Below are 17997 nucleotides of genomic sequence, written 5' to 3'. Positions count from 1 at the left end.
TACAATGTTGACGCCCTCTAGTGATGTCTCATTACAATAACTGTGTGCTGTGAAAGTCACAGTATATATGGGGGGTTGAAAAAGAAACCACTTGTGTTAATTAGAGGCAAAATATTAGGTACCTAATAAGACATACAGGATATCCACCAAAGAAAGAAAAACCATAAAAACCATGAAGGCAAGACCTGACAAAATGAGAACGAGCTGCCCCGCTGCACTGTACAAACACTTTTTCATGCAGCTTACATAATCATATTTACTGGTATGTATTTCTAGTTTCAATAACAGGTTGGGTCTGAGTGCTGATCTAATCGCCACTTCATGTTATGCACATGCATTTCATAGCAAGCACAATGAAATGAATTCAACAATATAACATAATGAATAAAATCACAGCATACTTGAAAAAACCTCCACCAAATAGAGGGGGTCTTTGACTCTTCTGAGGCCACAGACCAATAGGAAGACACGCAGCTCATCCACATGCTCAGTCCTTACACCTGGAGAGAAGCAAGACAAACAGAAAGACAGCGCCACAATATCAAAACACTGCATAATGAACATCCCAAGTACATCAGCAGATAATGAAAGCAATACATCAACCAAGGTCACGAAGAAAATAAGACAGCGGTGACTAATGTGCTCACACAATTCTCTGATCAGGAGGGAAATAGTCTGCTGAAAACACTGGAAGGTCGCACCCTAATCAGTGCGTAATGCAGCATCATAACTACACACTTTGAATATTTGGGTGACAATTTGCTCACTGATCAGCTCTAATTAAATAAAAAAATTCGCCGGGCCAATATCGAGCTGACATCAAACATCTGAAGAATTAGGCTTTAACTGCAATGCTGTGGAATCTGCTCCTCTCAAATATCATCCGGCTATCACATTCAATCCAGAGATTATCAAAAACTGGCAGGCACACAAACGTGCACAATGCCAGCAGCTACTCTCGTGCACCTGACCTGGCAAAGACAGCAGCTAAAAGTCCTGACCCTATTACACAACCCCATCATAAAGCCAACACATGACCTAGCCTGTAAGTCTCAGACCTCACATTAGTCAACAAACCTTTCACTTCAAAAGTACAACTACACTGTACTCGCCTTCGAGTCGAGGTGAACCAAAATTACTGTCACAACTGCCTGGTATGTAATGGATGACAGTGGAAATAGCAGAATATACTATATTGTTACACAGTTACTCTTAGTCTGGGGCATTCACATATACAACTAAATTCATTTTTTGTTTTCATATAGCACCAAATCATAATAACAATCACCTCAAGGCACAAGATATAGATCCTATAATAATACAGATAAAACCCCATCAATCAGGTGACCCCCTATGAGAAGGAGACAATGGGGAGGAAAAACTCCCTTTTAACAGGAAGAAACATCTGGCCGAACCAGAGAAACAGGGAGGGGCACCCATCTGCTGCGGGAAAGGTCAGAGATTCATACTAACCCATGATTAATGGTTGTTAATAGTGGTGTATAAACACATAGATAGTAAAAGAGGTCCCCAGCAGCCTAGACCTATTGCAGCACATTTAAGGGACGGTTCAGGGTCACCTAATCCAGCCTTAACTATAAGCTTTATAGAAAAGGAACGTAGTATACAACATCAGTAATCAATAGCACTTAAATAACATTACTGAAAATGTTACAACAAAGCAGTACAAGCACAGTACAACAAAAGTGAGTACTAATTGAGAGACACACAAGCCTGTAATGACTGATCTGTGATTTCCTGTTATTCCTGTTAACTGCATGAAGTCTGTCATGCATGGGGAACTGAAAAATGTGACTGTGAGATGGCACAAAGGTGTGAAATAACACACTAAGACTGGTGACTAATGATCGTCCTAATATGCCGTCATGCACTGAGCAGTGCTTGTACAGTTATCTACTTGCATAGCGTCAGACTTGGCACTGGGGTTATTTATTAATGTAGACCAGACCATATTGGAAAGATGCCATTTATACATGACAACACAAATGCCAAGAGTTACACCAAAATCCTGGCGAGTATTTCTATCGTTCATCTGTTTGAACAGGACTGTAGAGAAACAGATCCCCTCGACCAAAAAATTAAAAAAGCTGAACACACACAAAAAACTCTGAATAAGTTTGAGAATTGAGTATTTGTCATAAAAATCAAAGTTAGAAATACAAAATGCTGAAAATGTTTGCCCTTGTGCAAAATTAAAGTAATACAGCTAGATTTTGCAATGATTTAAGCGATAGCACTAGGATGTACCTACTTCTACTGTATATATAGTCAAACCCAGGAAGCATTTTAATGGTAACAGTTGGAACAAAGCTGTTCCAAAATTAAACCTGAACTAACATTATGGATGTTTCCTCGGTGTTTCCATCAGTGCTAGGTACTTCTTGGATGTCCTTGCTAGACTTTGTATTGTGTTCAAGGATTGTTTCCTGTTTTAGTCTGTTTATTGACTAGAATAAAACAAAATGAACAACATTCTTGACAGAACAAAATGGAGCTCAAGGACGACTCAAACTCGTGAGTTTACACTTTCAAATCATTTTTTAGCTTACTGAGGTAACTGACGTCACACTCAGTTGTCTCGATGCATGCTCAACCATGCAGGTTACTAAATCCCAGAAAGTTGACTCTGTTCATCTGCACGTAACGCTTTCAGTACATTTCATCACTCACACAAATGACTTCTTCAGTGACTTCAGCTAACTGCAGTTTCCCCAACTATAAGACAGGCAGGGAGGTCCGTCCTCCTCTGAACTGAGGAGAGGGCTTACCGATATATCTTTCACCATGTCACAATGCTGTGATTGTTGCTATTTCCTAACTCTATGTTAATGGTACTGATGGCCATTGATCAATGGTCACGATAACGCCAAGTAAATGATTATAAAAAAGTCCTCACAGCCCATTGTTAGTCTGTGGAGCTAGTTTCAGTCACTATGCACTGTTTATAAGTTTGGGGAAACCTGCAGTCAGCTGAGACTGTAGATGTCACTTGGATGAGTGAGTGAGTGATGAACCCACTGAAAACAAAACATCCAGCTGAACAGAATCAGATTTCTGGCATCCATATCCAATTCTAGTCTGTGAGGAGAAGTGTCCGTCACAGCCACATACTAAGCAGATTACTGTTTAAAATACAACAAAGCTCCCTTTGTAAGCAATGATCTGACTGCAGAAACATCCATCCATCTATGGCTCCGTGTATGCACTGCGACCATAGCTGGACTGGCCATCGGGCATACCGGGCATTTGCCCGGTGGGCCGCTGGCGAATTTTTGTTTTTATGGGCCGATCGATTTTTTTTTTTTTTTTTGGAAGGGTATAAATAATGAAAGGTGTTGGATTGGCCAATTGGTCATGATCGACTCTGGGCTGGACCAATTACAGCCGAGGAGGTCGGATGCACCCTCCCCCTTGTTTAGCAATCTTATAGAAGAACTAAAGAAAATGGAAAGGAGGTGCAGAAAAAATTAGGGCCAAAAAGAAACAAGCCCTTCAGGCAGACACTGCCAAATGTGTAAAAATAACTGAATTGTTTGGCGGTAGCTATGGCATAGCTTCCACAGATTTAGCAACATCAGCAAGTGGTGGAGGCCAGCAGGTGGATAAGGGAAAGGGGAGGCAAGAGGAGGAGAGACCCGAGGCGGCTGCCGGTCATAGTGGCAGAGGAACTGAACTTCAGGTAAGAAGTTATGACCTGCTGTCTATCTGTGTCAGATATAAACCAAGTTTAGTTGTAGTTTGTTTTCGTTGTGCTGACTTTTTACAGTCGCTTAGAATAACTGGTACTGCGTACTAGCTAGCATGACGGAGTTTATATACTGCTGGGCGGGTGCTATGAAGTTACTGATAGTAAATTTTATTTTATGCTTAAGGTTAGTTTCTCAAACTCTTCAAAATCTTAACAAATTGTGCCAATCCTTACATGTTGCACCAGGCTGATTTATCATCAAAAGTGGAGAAGTCTGTGACAGAGGAGACAGAAGAGCAGCAGAGAGAGATGGAGCAAGAGAGAGAAATAAAAGAGCAGGAGATGGAGATGGAGAGATGACTTTATGTCATCCATGAGGGATGCATTTGACATATGTTTCACATATTATAGCCCAACAAGTTACTTATAGCAATTTAAATACGAGCAATCAGTTTTTGGCAAATACCGGAAATCAGTTTTTGGCAGACAATCACCTTTTGGCACAACACCGGCTATTGCAGTTAATAATACAACAGCTTCTTACCATTTTTTGTGTTTCTTTTTATCGCTGTGTAACTGAGTTCAATTGAAAGCCTGCATGCGCTAGTACCTCTTGCCACAAGTTCCCAGAATCCTTTGCGGTTTTACCCCTGAATGACGTCACATTTTTGGTGGGCCGGTCTCTAGTCAAAATGCCCGGGCCGATTTTTTGTCCCAGTCCAGCCCTGACTGCCTGGTAAATGGCCTGTATTTATATAGCGCTTTACTAGTCCCTAAGGACCCCAAAGCGCTTTACATATCCAGTCATCCACCCATTCACACACACATTCACACACTGGTGATGGCAAGCTACATTGTAGCCACAGCCACCCTGGGGCGCACAGAGGCGAGGCTGCCGAACACTGGCACCACCGGGCCCTCTGACCACCACCAGTAGGCAACGGGTGACTGCGACTAGCTTCAACCAGGGAGATGACCCTTCGAGGAGTATTTGTTCATCACGCATTTGATCTTAAAAAAAAAAAGTGTTGGACAACGTCAAATTTTTAACTGACGGTTGCAACAAATTTAATGTTAAGCATTCGTAAAAAATTACAGTTTATCCTGAGAGGAATGCTAACATCTGTGTCAACCTTGTTGACGTTTGTGGCTTTGAATACATTCTCTACTTTAGAGGATAGAGGGGGAGTCAGAAGTCTGCCAAAATCATTAGGATGAGTAAGAGAACCCTGAACGTCTGCATTTTTTACCAATCCATCAAATAGATGTTGGCATATTTTCCAGCAGAAAGTGCAAATTTTGACCTGCTGGTTACACAAAAAGAATTCATAGATTATTAAAGTAGGTTTGATGCTCTGGGGACCATGACTATATACAAACAGCTGCGGGGAAATCTATCCAAAAGCTGGGTGGACTGCCAAATGCAGAGCAGAAAGTCTCGTGAAAAGAAGATTTAGACTTTATCGACATTGATTTTTGAGCCTTTATGTCAGAGAAGACTGTGGTTTTATGCAAATTTAAAGCAAAGCTGGTACAATAGCAATACTTTAAGGCTGAATTTGAAAGAATAAATAAAATTACATTACTTTCTGCCATCAGTGGTAAATAATGGTATAGTTGGCCACAGAAAATTGACAGAAAAATCATTTTTAATCCTTTAATCCTTATTGAAACAACCCAAAATGCAAAATCACTGCTGCTGCGAAAACCATTTTGGCAATGGTGCTACCAATTCAAGCCAAATCTTTAAAAAAATTTTTTTTACAAACTCTGCCCAAGTTTAAAGAAACAAAACAAAACAAAAAAAGTGAAAGAAATCAAACCACAGAGCACCAAGCCTGTGGTTGCAGTACAGTGACACTCGAGTGAAATCCCCTGCTGCCAGATAAGTCCAGATCAGAAGGCTGAAGCAGCTCTTTAATGCTATTAAAGAGCATCTTAAAATGACAGCCTGGAGACTGGGCACTGACCCCGATCCTAGGAGAAAAAAAAAAAGCTTTTACATCTGTGGGATGTATCAAACTTCCTTGCATTGATTCACATGATCTGAAAACGTGCCAGCTAAGCTAAACATCCTGTCAGTTCCTCCAAACAAGCTGCAGGAAAATACTACAGGAGCTCGAATCATGTCTTAGCACAGACCTGTCAAAATGAAAAAAAAAACCAGTGAGGAAAAAATATATATTTTTGGGAATCCAAGACAAAATTCATTTTCCCTCTGAGAATAAAACTAAACAAATTGTACAAATCATATGACGTGCCAGAAGCAATATTCTTTCTCTGTCTGTGTAGTTCTGTGAGATCTATGCAAATCATAGTTTTTGTTTGTTTGCCTTTGATTTCAGAAGGGTAACAACCCCTGTAATGCTTTAATCAGCATGTGTGCATGCGTATGTCTCAGCATTGCTGGAAGAGAACATATCTATCTGAACAGCTCTGCTTTCATCTGTTGAGCGGCACGGTATGTTTTTCTTTGGACTAGACAAAAAATGACATAACCGAAAAACTCAGGTATGAAAAAAAAACTTTTAATTTGAAAAATTCCAATAATTAGCACTTCCACTGTACATATTATGCTTTGAGGTAGCTGAAAAGTTTTTGACCAAACTACATATGAAATGTGACGAGTGTGTGATAAGCAATTTCGCACACCACATGAGAACCGCACACATGAGCTGTGAAATGACCTGCATTTTGATCAGTTAAAATTAATTATACTTGACGTCTTATAACATGCTAGAGTCAATCCAACCATGGAGGAACTGACCTGGCTTAAGACTGGGACTATAAATGTGGGAACATTGCTACAAATCTATAAATAACCTGAACTCTCAAACAGCATTTGCAGCAATTCTAAAAATCACTTTTTTTGTTTTAATAATTATTATTCTGTACAAATGTGTTTAAAACGAAGGAGCAAAAGGTATGTCATGAACCATTTGTGTCCATCTCTGTTCTTTCAATACCAAAATATCGGTCTGAAAACTAGTTATGAGAGTACAGACAAAAAACACAAAAACTGTAAAATCAAACAACATCAAAAAAATCAATTAAGGCTTCCCACCTGACCTCTTTACAGAATCACCTGATTTTTTTTACCAGCTTGGCAGATTAGGAAAATGCAGGCAAAATGATCTTTGTTCATATGCTGTAACTTGTTTTGATCAACCCCCAATCCCACCTTTCCCCTCGGAAGTTTACACAAAATGCACTTTAAAAAAATGTTTTATCCGGTAATTCTTAAACCAATAAACATGATATAATTATACTGAAGCTCAGTGTTGATTATTTTAATACAGCAAGCCACATTATACTCTCTCATTATAAAATACTAACCAAAGGCTCTGACAGTACATTTTGCTCATTAAGATATTGTTTTCTTAATCTAGTGCCAATACTTTAATAGTTAATTTGATAATTAAAGAGGCCACATCCTTTGTGTGGTTATGAGAAGGCATCCGTATACACTTTGAAAAACCTGAATGACTCAGGCCATTACTGTATCACTCAAACTGTGACACTGTGTGACAGCTTAGTTATCTGAAGTGCCCAATGTCATCTGCTGTCACATCCTGATCGATACAGTCTAAATATGGCAGATCATTTATTATAAGTAATGAGGTCACTGCCGTTGTGGCACGTGTTTGAATGCGAGCGACTCTATCGCTCCTGGATTAGAGTCTTTACCCGTGAGCCTCGTTAATCTGACCTGTCAAAGACTTGTCTTCATAGTGGTAAAGACTTTACTGTCAAATTGTACTTGTAAACATTTCAATCTATAATAGATGTAAAGATAAGATAGATAAGATCCCTTTATTGTTACCCACAGGAGAAAGTCGTCCAGGATTAGGCAGCTGCTTGATCAAAAAACAACAAACATCGCAATAAAACCTTAAATGGGCAAATTTTAGGAAAGGCAGACCTTAAAGTAAATATACAAACAGATGACTAATTAATAACGCCTCATCAAAGCCTCTCTACTTTTCTTTGTGTCCAAGATGAGCTGTTCATTTATCCGCTAACAGACAGAGGGGCAAATAAATGTTTATGTTGCTTCTGCATACACACGGGAATTCTGTAAATCTACTGCCAGAGATTCATGCATGCAAACAGTGTTCAAAAATGTCTTGGTGAACGGTCACTGTTTCTGTTCCCATGATGAAAAATCTGTCAAAAATGTTTTAGTACAACTTTGGTAAACTACGATGCCGCACAGCTTGATGGATTGTCGGAGGATTACGGCTACCGTAGTCAGGAGCCTTGCGGAGTAATCTGGTTCCAAAACTTCGTCTGCTTCAGGTCCCAAAGTCAAACGAACACTGCGGCATCACTGAGAGTTAAAAACTGTCTAAATTCTTTGGTCTTAAATAAATTGATCAGCGTTGCTGCTTTACCAAGTGTAACAATTAAGTTTAACATCCAGGGATACATGAAAACAGAATTTATTAAATTTAACAAAGTTAGAAGTTAGCAGGAAGTTAGCTCGCTAGTTTCCACCTAAACATGATATAGCATGTTCTGACTGAGAGATTTGTGAACAAATTCAAACGTACAGCTCTGCTATCACTTCAAACATAAATGAAGACAGAAAACTAAACAGCAGTGATGTTTGTAGGGTTACTGAAGTTGGACTAGCTGGTATATAATGATGTGCTATGTGATCGCTAGCGACACAGCTATGTTAGCATAACATAAACACAGTGAAGCTGGAGGATGAACGCTAATGGTACGGAAGTGGAAGCAAGAAGAATGAGTTGAGTAAAGTTTGACTTATCTGACTGTTTTATTTTGCTTAATGCGCCTTATGTATGAAAACAGACCCGTTCATCAACAGTGAAATGGTCCGAAAAATACGGTAATATTACTGCAGACACCAAACACTCAAGGGAGCTCTGATTTATTTTTCAAAAGTTCAATTCTTTATTGACTATTTTAAATACTTTACCAACCATGTCTGTAGATTAGCTCACTTATCTTGTTCACATTTTGGTCCAGCTATTTTATTTAAATCTACTTTATTATGCTTACTTGGATACATAATTTTGGAGTTTATTTCATTTCATGTTTGATAAACGACAGACTTAAAACAGACTGCCTCATCTTGATAATATACTCAGACCTCTGCCAGCTCCAATCTTTTTTCCCCTCTAATTTTTGAAAATATTGAGCTCACGTACAGAGACGCTATCTGTTCCGCATGCTGTTTTGTTCAAGCAAAAAAAATAATAATAAAAAGAAATAAGCAAAAATGTAAATGTTGATGAATTTTCACACAAACATTTTCCACATGTCTGTGTCAAGTGAGTGACCCCATATCAACGTGGACCCTGCAGGGACCTGTCTAATGTCTGGGAAAAGTGGGATACTCGAAGGACGACCTCCAACTGATCTGGGATCTACAGTAAATTCTTCAGGGGTGTAGCTAGATTAGGTAAAAACAACAGTGACACCTCAAACTTTTATAACATACTGGTTATGCTGGGAGTGAGCACAGTCATTTGTATACAAACAAAAAGGTGAACTAACGAATCCTTGGCCGGGCTCTGTACCTCTTACTATGATGCCAGAAATAGTAAGAGGCCTCTCTGAAGGACTCATAGCAATTAATAAAAAAAAAAAAAAAAAAAAAAAACTCTATATAAAAACTCTCATTGCTCTTATTTAACAGTGGTAAATAAACCACTGTTAGTGCTGAAATTTAAAAAATAAAAAAAATAAAAATTCTTGTTTTTAAACTGTCTTAAACATCACAGAGTAGATTAGAGAGTTCAGCGAAAAGCGACTGATGGCGAGTGTCTCACAAATCTGCTGTTATGGGAGTTTGATGAATAATCAAGACTTAATCTGTTGATTTGTGTTGCTCAACCTTAACTTTACGTTACTTAATACATATATATTTCCCAACATGAAATTCTCTACATTATTTTTTGGTTCTTGAACATGACTTTTTAAAACTATTTGTGGCAGTGGACAAATTCATGTTGCCCCTCACGCCAGAGTCATGCAGGTCACAGATTTTCATAAATCACCTGTATCATTTTTAAATCAACCATTTATTAAAAAATGTGTTGCTTGGTTAGGTTGCGGCACTACAAACTCCTGGGTTAGGTTTGGAGAAGGACGATGGGTCGGGTTGAAATACAACAGCTGACATGTCCTAAAAAAACCAAAAAACTTCTGTTACCATGGTGACCAGTTCATGCTTTCTCTACACAAAATACATGCTATGTTTCATGAAAGTAGCAGGAAAATATATTATAAAATATAAACAACTATTTGTGTGGATGGAAACTGATTTTGGGGTTTTTTCATGACTCATGACATGAGACTGGGCTGATCACTCAAAGCTTTTGTTCCTCATTTTATTGCTGTTTAAGGGTTTATGGCTTTAAGTCACCTGAGCAATGAGATCACGTACATTATGTGCCAACAGTAGTGATGTGCGGATTGATACTGAAATATCGATTCCTCCGATACCAGTCATTTATGTTCTAGAATCGATTCTCACATTAAAATATCAATATTTTAGTAATTTAGGGTAAATTTGTAGTTTATCATTAACAAGAACACGGTGGAAAGAAACTATATCATTCGGATTGTCTACATTGGAAGGAACTACTTCCTCTTCCGCCTTTTATAGTCATCTGCGAAATACGGCTGTATAAATGTGTCGCAGTCCCTTGGCGTGCGCACTCACAACAATGGCTGAGCTTAATTGGAGTCATGTGCGGACGTATTTTAAATCCACAAACAGCCGAGACGTGGTTTGCGATACATGTGGCAAGAAAGTGAGGTGTTGTGGCAACATTTTCAAACACCTCAGAGTAAATCATATCAGAGAATATGACGAGCGTATGTTGAGGCGAACTGAAGAAGAGGAGTGGACATGGACAGGTGCTGCTAGGGCGAGACAGACGTCTCTCATGGAGTCCTTTAGTGCTGCAGGCAGGCAAGGTGTTCAAATAACGCACAACTTCAGGTTTTTTATTTCTATATGATGAATTCTGCATCATTAAGTGATAAGAACAAGTAATCTGATGTCCTGTAATCATTATGAGGCAATAATTTGAGATACAATAAAAGATACAATAAATAAAATACGTTTTTGTACAAAGTATCGGTATCAGATCAGTATCGTCAATACTACCCTGAATTTTACTTGGTATTGGATCGGAAAGGAAATCAGTCGTATTGCACATCACTAGCCAACAGGCATTCAGAGTGGCCATTTTACTACTCATCTGTGCATTTTTTGTAGCAATGCCTAAATGTTACACTGATGCTGCAGTGTGCCAGGTTACACATTCACACATGAAACGGATGCATTCATATGCCATCAGAGTAACAAAGAGGAGTGAAAGGAGGTAAAAACATCACTATGACTATATTAACTACTGTTAATTATTGTTTATCCTCTGATCCGCTTCCTGTGGAACCTGTTTAATAATCGTGCACTTTGAGAGCCCTGTAACTGCAAAACAGCAAACTCATCCTTTAGTTACTGAAAATATCACTCTACAGTGCTGGACTTCATCTATCCCTTAATCCCATCTCGCAAGGCACACAGCATGGGCCCAAAACAACCTACACAGACATGTACACACACACAAAGTGACTTTCATCGAGAGAAAGACTCTGAAATTCAGTGCTCAAGCCTGTTTCTTTGGAGGCTATGACATCCAAAGGGTAAAACAGAGGCACATACAGACTAGTCGTCTATCTTCAATCAGACAGGAGGGATGCTTTGGCTCTTTTATGTCCACTAGTCGAAGGTTTTTTTTCTACACTGCAGTACGTGGCCACAAAGAATACGGCCATGCCCAAACTTCCATTCGTGTTGAGCTTGCCTATATATAAATTACTGTAGATTTCACAATTTAATAAGAATTAATTCATGTCAGACAAGATGGAGGGAATGAATAAGTAAATCAATATGCAGCAGGATCTGGCAGGAGTGAATGAACACATGGGATGGTGCCCTCTGCAGTGCTGGGAGTGTATGTGAGGACAACGGTAGGATGAAAACTGGCAGGAGAGAAAACAGGTTGCTGCAGGAGTTACTTCTGTCAGACTGCGTTCTTCTGTTTAAGGATAAAAAAAATCATTTCCTTTTAAAAATCATTGTTCAAAAGCAGGATATGGAAAATCTAGTCTTTTAGACAGCAGAAAGCCGAGCACACCCAGTGATAACTACAAAAACAACGCCTATTGACTCCTTAAGCAATGTTAGCCTCACAAAGGCACATTTCTATCAGAGCAAAGACTACAGGGTCAGTTTGTCTGAATGAGATTCTCCGCCTTGCTATGATGTTCTAGTCCTGATCAAACACAAGTTAAAACCCAGTGTGTGTGATTTGTTTTATCAAAGCAATCATGAGACTAAGACAATTGGCAAAAAAAAATTATAATTTTAAAAAATGATTCTTAATCATTTGAAATGTAGCCGTAATTAATATATAAAATACTAACAAATCCCCATGATGAAATAACAAGGAGGAAGAAACTGCTAAATTGTTTACATATCTAAAAACAACTATGAGTCAGATTACAGTGCTTTCATCGCTTCTGAAAAGGCACACTCGAGCCGACTCTCATTTCAAGTATAATAAATGGAAAAACGACTGTGGAAAATGTGTATTACTTGGTATGGATGGGAAACGTGGTGATAAATGGCCCTGGGCTTGAATGCTATTAATCAACTGTTCCTCTCTGTACTCAATGGGGTTCTCCCTGAGCACTAATGTACTTGGGATGGACATCATGTTACAATGTGCAATTTAAAGTCTGGATGAGGCTCTGTGTAACAGTACATAGTTATTGAGCAATTGAAATGGGAGTTGGAAGGCTGGTGGAGAGAAAGAAAAAGGAAAATATTCAATGACAGACTCTGGCTTCTGAGAAACCACCAGTAGTACTTTTATGCACTCCTATTTCAGGTCTGGGTGTATGCATGTCATTTTGGTCCTATCGTGGTCTGTGCAGTTGCTCAACTGCAGTGAGAAAAAATAATGCAGGCTATCGCTTGTATACAATGTTGCAAATGCTTGCAAAATATTACATGCTTATGTATAGATGGTGAAAACAACACCACTAAACCTGGTTTATAAAGCAGGCATATTAACACTTTTGTGAATAAGTATCCAATATAAAAACACCAACAAAAAAATAATAAATAATACAATAGAAAGTTAAGCACAGCAGAAAAACACAGAACTGTGGAAAAGTCGCAAGTTCCCTTTCAGTTGATTCACTCAGTACAACACATAGGTATGGGATATCGCGCCCTCGCGTGTCCTGGCTGAAGAAAACTTTATTCACGCCTTTAAGGCAGATGACGTGTGATGACATGCGCACGACCCCGCCTGCACATTGTTACAATCCAATGTTGTCAGTGTTTTGTGTTAGGCGTGACTGTTATGTGTTTCCTGTTTTACTTTGAAGGTCTGTCTTATCTCAGTGTGTTCAGTTTACGCTTCCTTGTCTCGTCAGTTCTGATTTGCCCCAGCTGTGTTTCCCTCCTGTTGTCCATTCCCTGATTGCTCCCTCTATGTATTTAAGCCCTGTGTTTCAGTTTGTCATGGGTCGTGATCATTGTGGTGTTGGTATCGTAGTTTTGTATATAGCTGTAAATAGATTTGTAAAGTAGCAATTGAGTTTTTTTCCCCCCACCTTGTATATATTGTTCACTGCAGCAGCCTAGTAGGCGTGAGAAGCCATTTTTGTTGATTAAGTTTTCTCCTGTTTTTCATGTAGCGAGTTAGGTAAGTGAATTGTCTTTTGTTTGGTTTTTCATTTTGGGTAGGAAAGCGTAGGGACCATTAGGGAGTTTTGTTTATTATTTTTGGCACTGCTCACTGCTGAAGCAAATAAATGGCTGCTTAGCATTTTAAAAGATACTATTGTTTGGGTTCTTGTTTTGGGTGGAGTGTGGTGGGCCAATGTTGTGTTGCATTCAAGACACGCCTAGACTTAGAACGTAACATAAATGGGGGCTCGTCCGGGATGCTGGAGGGTATATAGCCGCTGTCATCACAGTCATCCCTCAGTTCTTACACTCTTCACCTCGCTGAGAACACCTCTGCTGAGTTGGGCTAGCTAGCTGCTGCTAGTTAGCGCCGTTGTCTGCTGACTTGAACTTAGCTTAACTGCCCCTGTTGGTGTTAGCCTCCACCACACGTTGGTGTGTAGGTTGCCCGCGGAGCGCTAATGTCAAGTTTTTCCTGTGCAGCGTTTCGCTTTGCGTTTTGGAATGAACTCCAAACCGAAGTGAGCAAAGCAGAAATCTTCTGTTCGCCCCGTCCTCAGGGATGCGGTTTCTCTTTGCACGACAGCGACCAGCACGATGCCTGCCCTGTCTGCCTGGGGATCGTCCATGCTAGGAGAGTGTTGACGGAGCCTGAAGCCTGTGCGTTTTGCCGCCAGCTCCGGCGCTCGACCATGGAAAGACGGGTGACGTTTGTGGAAAAAGTGCTGGGACGCTCGGCTGTCGCACGGCATGACCCTCTCCTTTCCGAGTCTGGAGCCCTGGCTTCATCCGAGTCCGAAGACGAGGATTTTCCGGTCGATGTCCCCGCAATTAGCTGGGCTGACCACATGGAATATGTTGACGGGTTAGCTGATGACGAGCTGGAACCATGCAGGAGCGCTGACTGGCTTCAGCCTGGGTTGAAGCCCGCCAGCGATCCCCAGGAAGACGATGATGTGCTGGACAGCCTGGAAATCCATGGTTTGTCGGAGGATGAGCAGGAGAGCTCATTGTCGGCCCAATGTGCCGCCGCTGCTGCGCCGGTCGGCCACGATGACACCTCTCTTTTCTCCCTGTTTCGCCGTGCTGCTGAGAAGCTGCAGGTGGACTGGCCCTCTCCTCTGACAGAAGCCGTCGCGGTTCGCGGGTTTTTTCCTCCCACCGGAGCCCACAACGGCCAAAAACTGCCTTCCCACGTTCCCAGACTTTCTCTGCGAGCTAACAGCATAATGGGACAAACCTCTGTCTACCCGCGTCACTGTGCCCGGCTATGGACAGTACATGGAATTGGACGGCACCGAGGGGGCTGGCTTAGCTAACCCACCCCCTATGGAGCCATCTCTGGCTGCTTATCTGGCCCCGTCCCATAACCATGGTGTCGGCGGCCCCGCAACTCTGCCGTCCAAGCACTGCAGATTCTCTGATTCGCAGCTGGAGAAGATTTATCGGGCTCAGGCTGGCACTGCTCATGCCATTAGCTCCGTCACCATGCTCCAGACGTACCAGGCAATGTGCCTGGCGGAGCTCGGATCGCTGGTTCCTGATGACAGCCCGCTGGCACCTCTTCTTAACGAGGTCAGAGTCGCCACAGATCACATCCTCCGTGCGTCTCGCTGTGCAGTGCTGGGCAGAGGGATGGCTTCGACAGTAGTGGCGCAGAGGCACCTGTGGCTGACCCTCTCTGACGTCCTGGATAGGGAAAGAGCTGTATATCTGGACGCACCAGTGTCTGCGGCTGGGTTATTCGGACATTCACTTGAAGCCATTCAGGCTAGATTTGATCTGAGGAAGAAGCAGACGGAAGCTCTGCGTGACATCATCCCCAGACGTCAGCCAAAGCCCAAGCCCGCAGCTAGCTCTCACAGGCCCGCCGCTCCTCTGCCGACGGGCAAGAGACCGGCGTCCACTGCTGAAGTGGGTGTGCCGCCAGCGAGAGCACATCCTCCGGCCCGAGCTCCACGCCATTCGGCCTGGAGCAAAGGCCCACCCTTGGGCCCCCGGCGGGACCCGACGCTCAGGAGAAAGAAGCCTCAGCCCTCCTAGCTGTGGTTTCGAGTGGAGAAGGGGTCCAGCAGCAGGGAGACACTGCTTTTACCCCTCTGTTGCCGCCCAAGAGGTGCCGCTTAAGTACTGTTCAGGTTGTCATCCCCAGAAGGCGCTGCACTTTCCTAACACTGACTCCCAAGCACAAAACCCCTGCACACAAAATGCCTCAGGTAACTCCCTGTTCAGGTGTGTTAAATGTTCAGGTGACCACATCGAGTGTTCCCGCTGTTTTTCATTGTTGTGCCCCAGAAAAGGTGCCTCCAACAAAATGTATGAATGTACATGTTTCCATGTTACAATCAATAAAGAGCGTTGTTTATTCTCAAACAATCACAAATGCTCAGCCTGCAGACAGAATGAGCCAGGTCAGGCAGGTGATGCAGTCCCCTGCAGACACACTGGGGGGCGACAACGCCCCGCTGACAGTGCTGCAGGTCAGCCGGCTGGCTGCTCACTTCCCTCAGTGGCGCGCATGAGCCCCCTCTCTGTGGGTGCTGCGAACCGTTGCCATGGGTTACCGGTTGCAGTTCTGGGTCAAGCCGCCTCGTTTCCAAAGAGTCGTAAACACGACTGTCAACACCGAGGCGGCCATGATACTGAGAGAGGAAATAAAGGCACTATTGCAGAAAAGAGCAATATGAGTGGTCCCCGCTTCGGAGACAGACAAAGGTTGGTACAGCCGTTATTTTGTTGTTCCAAAAAAAGAGGGAGGGCTTCGTCCCATCCTCGACCTGCGAGTCTTGAACACGTATCTACGAACGTACAGGTTCAAGATGTTAACACTCAGACAGCTCTTGAATGCAGTCAGCCCGGGAGATTGGTTTGCAATAATCGATCTAACAGATGCTTATTTTCATGTGGCTATACACCCGAAACACAGGCAGTTTCTGAGGTTTGCATTCGAGGGCGTAGCCTACGAATACCTAGTGCTGCCGTTCGGGCTGTTGCTCGCTCCTCGCACCTTTACAAAATGTGCCGAGGCAGCGCTAGCGCCCCTCAGAGAGAGAGGCATCCGCATCTTAGCCTACGCTGCCTCGCTCAGTTTCAGCTGGGACGCAGACTGCGTTTCCAGATGATATTAAGCTTGTTGGGCATGATTTCATCTATGATCACCGTAGTGCCACTTGGACTGTTAAAAATGAGAGCATTTCAACGCTGGACTCTCTCTCACTGTTTGTGTGCATCCTGTCACCTCCGGAGGAGGCTGCCGGTAACCGCGTCTTGCATGCTAGCTCACCATCCTTGGAGGGAGCCCAGGCTGCTGCATCAGGGCTCTCGGATTGGGAGGGTGTTGTTTCGCAAGGTGGTGTCCACAGATGCTTCCCTAAGAGGGTGGGGAGCGCTGTGCGAGGGTGCATCAGTGAGAGAGATCTGGTCCGCAGCCCAGCGCCAGCTGCATATCAACCACTTAGAGCTGTTAGCAGTGTTCTTAGCTCTAAAACATTTCCGTCCAGTCCTGGAGGGCCAGCATGTCTTAGTCAGGACGGACAATTCAACAGTGGTGTCTTACATAAACGGGCAGGGAGGAACACGCTCTCTCCCCCTGTTGAAGCTGTCTCGCTTTCTGCTGTTATGGTGCAGTGTTCATTTTCTGTCTCTAAGAGCCACCCATGTTCTGGGCCACCTGAACCTGGGGCCGGATCTTCTCTCCAGGGGGGGGGGGGTCCTCTGGTGAGAGAATGGAGGTTACACCCTTTAATAGTGGCTCAGATTTGGGATCTATTTGGCAAGGCACAAACAGATCTTTTTGCTTCCAGGGTAAATACTCACTGCCCCCTGTTCTTCTCCATAATCGACCACGATGCACCCTTGGGCTTGGACGCGCTAGCGCACCAATGGCCAGACGTGCTCCTGTGTGCATTTCCCCCAGAGGAAATGATATCTCCAGTTGTAGAGAGAGTGCATCGGCATTCCCTCTCTCTGATTCTAGTGGCCCCTTGGTGGCCCACAAGGTCGTGGTATGCAGAGATAATCAGCCTGCTAGCAGCGAGTCCTTGGCAGCTTCCTCTCTGCAGGGATCTCCTCTCTCAGGCGTGAGGAGAAGTGTTTCATCCGCGCCCAGATCTGTGGCGCCTTCATGCTTACCTGCTGAGAGGTTAAACTTGATTGCTAAGGGTTTGCCACCTAGTGTGATAGCGACAATTCAGAGTGCTAGGGCCTCATCTACTAGAGGCTTGTACGCTTACAAATGGTGAGCCTTCGAGCAATGGTGCCAGGACCGCCACACTCTCCCATTTCAGTGCTCTACTGTGGATGTTTTGACATTACTGCAGGAGCTGCTGGATAAGGGCCTTTCATTTTTGACAATTAAGGTTTATTTAGCAGCTATATCTGCTTGTCATATTGGCTTTGACGGGGTGACACTAGGTGCACATCCCCTCGCCATACGTTTTCTGAAAGGAGTTCGCCAGCTGAGGCCCGTGCTTAAGTCCAGTGTCCTTGCTTAGGACTTGTCTTTGGTGCTGGAGGCCCTTTGTAGCCCCCCGTTTGAACCCAT

At 42.9% G+C, this 17997-nt stretch overlaps 1 protein-coding gene across 3 annotated transcripts in view; it reads right to left on the bottom strand.

The window, feature by feature from the left end:
- Nucleotides 1-17997, bottom strand: part of glt1d1 (glycosyltransferase 1 domain containing 1) — a 32507-nt gene that overhangs the window by 5682 nt on the left and 8828 nt on the right. For all 3 annotated transcript variants that reach the window (XM_040019713.1, XM_040019712.1, XM_040019710.1), the window contains one exon: nucleotides 402-500. In XM_040019713.1, the coding sequence (XP_039875647.1) occupies nucleotides 402-500 (99 nt within the window). The remainder of the gene's footprint in view (nucleotides 1-401; nucleotides 501-17997) is intronic.

The sequence above is a fragment of the Simochromis diagramma genome, unplaced genomic scaffold (assembly GCF_900408965.1).
Source record: "Simochromis diagramma unplaced genomic scaffold, fSimDia1.1 OVJJ01000822.1, whole genome shotgun sequence".
NCBI classification, from domain to species: Eukaryota; Metazoa; Chordata; class Actinopteri; order Cichliformes; family Cichlidae; genus Simochromis; species Simochromis diagramma.
This window is presented reverse-complemented; position numbering and strand designations above follow the sequence as displayed.